This window comes from Phoca vitulina, unplaced genomic scaffold, assembly GCF_004348235.1.
Source record: "Phoca vitulina isolate PV1807 unplaced genomic scaffold, GSC_HSeal_1.0 scaffold83, whole genome shotgun sequence".
NCBI lineage: Eukaryota > Metazoa > Chordata > Mammalia > Carnivora > Phocidae > Phoca > Phoca vitulina.
This window is the reverse complement of record NW_022589786.1, coordinates 1772585-1777479: the sequence shown is the minus strand read 5'-3', so window position 1 is coordinate 1777479 and position 4895 is coordinate 1772585. Positions and strand designations below refer to the sequence as shown.

Here is a 4895-nt window from a genome sequence, read left to right as displayed (position 1 = left end):
CCTGCTTGGCAAGAAGCCTGTTTCTCCCTCTTCCATTCCCCCTGCTTGTGTTCCTGCTCTTCCTATCTCTCTGTCAAATAAATAAATAAAATCTTTTAAAAAAATTAAAAAAATAAAAGAAAAAGGCATCAGATTCAGGTCCTTTGATATTCTGGGTCCAGCTACTGGTCTTAGTTGACCCTTTTCTCCCAGGATGTGGCCCTAAGGTGGTCCATTAGACGTCACCCAAAAGTGAAACATCTGGAGGATTCAACTCCTAAATAAAAAGAGTCAGACATGTTTATTTCATGTAGGTCTACTTTATTCTACAAGGAAATCCAGACATAATGGTGACAAGATTAGGCAATGCGGCATAGGTTATATGGGAGAAGAAGTGTGTTTCGTGTGAACTGGAATCACAAGATAGATTCAACACTTTCCAAAATGTACAAATTTAAGTTTGTTGTCAGTTTTTCTGTGGAGAGAAAATAGCAACAAATGAAAATTGCTGAGGCCATAGGCATTTTATTAGCATCCAGAACTAATTAGCATTCACTAATGAATCCCCAAGTCCATCCACTCATTGATGTTTTTAAAAGGAAGGAGTGACTGGGGGCGCCTGGGTCACTCAGTCTGTTAAGCATCTGCCTTCTGGTCAGGTCATGATCTCAGGGTCCTAGGATCGAGCCCCGTGTCTGGCTCCATGCTCAGTGGGGAGTCTGCTTGTCCCTTTCCCTCTGTGCCCCCACCCCCTGCTCCCGCTCTCTCTCTCTCAAATAAATAAAATCTTCTAAAAAAAAGTAATTTTTTTCTGATAAAAAAACAAACCAGAATGATATGCCATCTATATTAGGTGTTTGTTTTCATTCATGTAAGTATTGAAAATACTTAAAAGGATCTATATGTTTCTATACATTCTGGTATATCATGCACAATCTTATATTTTTCGAGCTGGTACTAATATATCTTTCAGATGATTACTTTGTAACTTTAAGCTATTTTTGGCTATTTGATTTTCAAATTTAATTTTTATTAGAGCTTCAATACATAAATCATACTCTGAAACAGAGAAATTTCTTTAGGATTTTTAGATATTATCCCCTTTTGTGCCAATAATTAGGGGGCTCTAACACATCTAAACTTAATTATTAAAACTGAACAATAGATATGGTTCATTCTGACAGACGACTGGCCTGGCATGCCTAGGAGGAGAGATGTTCCTTGTCCCTTGAAATAATGAAGCACACACTGTGGGATGACTTGAGTTTTTTGTAGAGGGAATTCAAACAATAGATTAGTAGGTGGACGCTGAACTAGATGACCCTCAAATTTCCTTCCAACTTACAGATTCTAGGGTTCTTTGATTTACTCTTACTGCCAGAACACCCACAGATCCAAAGACACTAGGGACCCCAAATTCTATGTATTCATCATATTTACATATTCATTGTGCCCTAAACCACTTCTTCTAATTGAGGTATATTTGTCATAACACCTAATTACACCTTAAATATAGAAAAGAAAAATATTTCAATACTTACTGAACTTCAAAACAGAAGAAGCAATCATTGGGGTAAGTTTTGCCATCGGATCCACAAATTGGTGCATATACTGCATGACAGAATCCCTCTTTTCCTGGTGGTGACTTTTTATATTTACTGCAATCAACCTGGAAATACATATTAAAAGCCTTCAACCAAATTTTTATTCCCAGGACTTAGGATTTCCCAAGCAAGTTTAGAGGGCTCTCAAATCATTTGTTTCTTATTCTAATTGTTCTCATCCAACCCCTTCGCAATAGATCAAGTATAAAGATTTCTTGCATCAGATATAAAATCATGAGTGATAAACTTCTTTATGGTAGCTTGTAACCAAATAATTTACCTAAAAATTAAGAATTTAAATTTAAAAACACACATGGCAGATTCACAGATGTAATCATTCCCCTGATGTTAGTTTTCTACACATCCTGCTATTTCTCTCTTTCCCTTAAAAAGTTGTATCTGAATGCAAGTATGAGATGTATTATAGGGATACTTCCTATAATTTTAAGAACTAGCACATCATTAGCAACTTTTACCATTAATTATTGGTCACAAAGCACGTGTTACACACTTCATCAGCGCATAGACAGACACATGTATTTTACTATTGTAGTTGAGAACCAACCACTGTTGTAAATGCTAGGAGCAAAGCCAATGTGAAGCCCCCTGCAGGAGCAGGTATGCAGTCACCAAGACAGAGTTTTCTGGGGTTTTCACTTATGAGCAAATTGAAGAGTGTGGACAGTAAAAGTCAAATACATCAGATTTCAAATCCTGACTACATGACCCTGGGACCATCATTTTACTTCTCTAAGCTTTGGTTTCCTTACCTGCAAAGTAAGGGCGACAATAACTACATTGTAAGGTTAAAGTAAAAATATATATAATCAAGAAGATACGTGTAAAATGCTTAGCACTTAATGACATGGAAAATACTGAAAAAATACTATAGTTTTATCCCTTGGCTTTACGTTCAGGACTACACAAACTCGAGCTCTATACAGAAGACTTTACATTCCCAGTTTTTCTGACTCAGAGTTCTACATGTGATGTCTTACTAATTGTTGAATATCTCCACTTGGGTAGCCTGAAATATACCCAAACTTCAGGTTAAATTCATCTTCCCCTTCAGCTATGTTCCATTAATTAACCCATTCATTCCTTTGGTTGCCATATGCCATGTACCTTCTAAGTTTTAGGGCTGAGCTGACGGCTGGCAACACAAAGATTAGCAAGCATGATAAAATGGCAGAAGGAGCTCAGAAGCTAGTGGAGTCTAGTGGAGAATGGGAATGATGGTGCCGCTTGATGAGTATATGTCAGCATGATTTCACTTCTTGCCTGCTCAAACCCCAGTGTTGGGACTTACGTCATATGCGCAGTTTGACCAGAAACTACCAAGGCTTATATTCATTAACCTTTTTCATTCTCAAGCAGCTACTAAATCATGAAGGATGGCTTGGACTCAGGACTGTCTGACTCCAAAATGTACACTCTTCATCCTCTTATTCTCTTTAATACGTAAAACGAAAGACTCAAAAGAAGTGAAAGGAGCTGCCTCGGCCCTGCAGGCATACAGCTAAAAAGCCATTGAGCTTGGGCTCCTGGTTTAAAGTTTTTACTACCACACCTAGATTTTCTCAACAATAGTTACTGCTTAATATGAGTCATAAAGGGAAGGTTAAATTAAAATCTTCATTCCCTAAGATAAAGAACAAAGATGTATGTGACCCATTTAACAATGATAAGAATCATGACTTGTCCTTCTTGAGCTTTGCTAGGTGCCAGGTACTGTGCTCTACTCTCCTCAAACACTGAGGTTTTAACCCTCGCAATAAGCTTATGAGGCAAGTATTGTTGCCCATGGCCATACGATCAAGGAGCTGGAATTCAAACCCAGGACTTTATAACTCGGATGCTAGGTATCTAACCACTTTGTTCTACTACGTCCATTTCAGAAAGGTCTCTTAATAGTTTTTTTAAATAAAATCAGTTTTGATATTTAAAAAAATCGTCAAACATGTAGCAATTTAATTAATGTACAGTAGCAAATATTTCCTTGTTGATACCGGCTTTAAAATTACATAGAAGTGGGACTTTTATATCAAGATGGATGTACTGACCTGTTGAGGGTGTGGAGCACATTCTACATCTGTGAGAAAAACAAAGACAAGAGAAACCAAATTAAACTCTGGAAGAACCTAAGCTTGTTAAAAAAAAAATGGTCTTTCATTTATGTTTCAGCTCTCTGCCTATCAAAAATATAAGACTCTCTTCAGAACTGTGTATCAATATAATAGCAAAGGTTGAAGCTCAACATAAATTTTTTTTTCTTTTTTGGATGGGATGAGAGCATAGCCAAAAGCATGGAGAAGCTACTATAATAATGAGTTTTGTTCTTTCCTACCTCATAGTCAGAGTTTAGGAAATATTGAAAACAAGAAGTGGTTTTATATCTAGTGAATGTCTGCTATTGTATAGTAGGAATAGATGGCAGAAGCTGGACCAGCAGTTGAAAATTCTTAGGAAGCAGATTTCAACTCAGTGCAAAAATAATAATAGCTCATGCTGCCAAACAATGGATGGGACATTTTTAAAAAAAATTTAAATTCAATTAGTCAACATATAGTACATCATTCGTTTAAGATGTAGTGTTCAGTGATTCATCAGTTGCGTATAACACCCAGTGCTCGTCATATCACTGCCCTCCTTAATGCCCATCACCCAGTTATCCCATCCCCCTACCCACCTCCCCTTCTGCTACCCTCAGTTGATGGGACAGTTTTATAAAGAAATGAGGTCCCCATAAATGGAGATATCAAGTCAAAGCAGAGTCTGGATGTACACTTACCAAAGAAGTTATACAAAATGTTTATGTGGATAAGAATTTGGCCTTAGCTGACCATTTAGGTCAACTCAGCCCCAAAGATGGTATCATTTAGCGATTTATTGGTAGAGACAAGAAAAATGCATTTCAAAAAGCTTCCCTTATTATGTACATGCTGTGTATATCCCAGAATGCTGTGAGCAAAAGATGACATGAGCTGTTGGTATCAGGATAGGGGTGGTGTTATGAGGGAGATACTTACTGAAGATGGTCATAAGTGCCAGAGCCAAGAGCAGGGCACAAGCTGTTGATTTCATGCTGCTGAAGTGGCCAAGCGTGGTCAGATGGTGGCAAAACAAGTGACTTTCTGGTGTCTGCTCTGCCCACTTGGGTCCTGCCTTATATATTGTCAAGAGTTCCTGCCTCAATTATGAAATAGCTATTTCCAGAAACAGAATCATGGGAAGAGGTCAGAAACATTCGCTAGTGTGGGAATTCTTTTATTGTGAAATCAAATAGTTGCCCATGATATTTTAATAGATAAT

At 37.5% G+C, this 4895-nt stretch overlaps 1 protein-coding gene across 1 annotated transcript; it reads right to left on the bottom strand.

Moving 5' to 3' along the window:
* Positions 1 to 298: 298 nt before the first annotated feature.
* Positions 299 to 4667, bottom strand: SPINK9 (serine peptidase inhibitor Kazal type 9). Its single transcript, XM_032395263.1, has 4 exons — positions 4613 to 4667; positions 3647 to 3675; positions 1521 to 1648; positions 299 to 454 (listed from the first exon to the last, which is right to left on the bottom strand). Exons 1-4 carry the CDS (start codon positions 4665 to 4667, stop codon positions 409 to 411), a joined length of 258 nt encoding a protein of 85 aa, XP_032251154.1. The 3' UTR covers positions 299 to 408.
* Positions 4668 to 4895: the final 228 nt, after the last annotated feature.

Bases quoted from the DNA above. Each gene is read 5' to 3' on its own strand.
- SPINK9 (XM_032395263.1), bottom strand. From the start codon at position 4,667: ATGAAATCAACAGCTTGTGCCCTGCTCTTGGCTCTGGCACTTATGACC. The intron at 3,676-4,612 runs GTAAGTATCTCC...TTTTTCTCACAG, and splicing joins GGCACTTATGACCATCTTCA to ATGTAGAATGTGCTCCACAC. The intron at 455-1,520 runs GTAAGTATTGAA...TTCTCTCCACAG, and splicing joins TTCTTCTGTTTTGAAGTTCA to AAAAACTGACAACAAACTTA.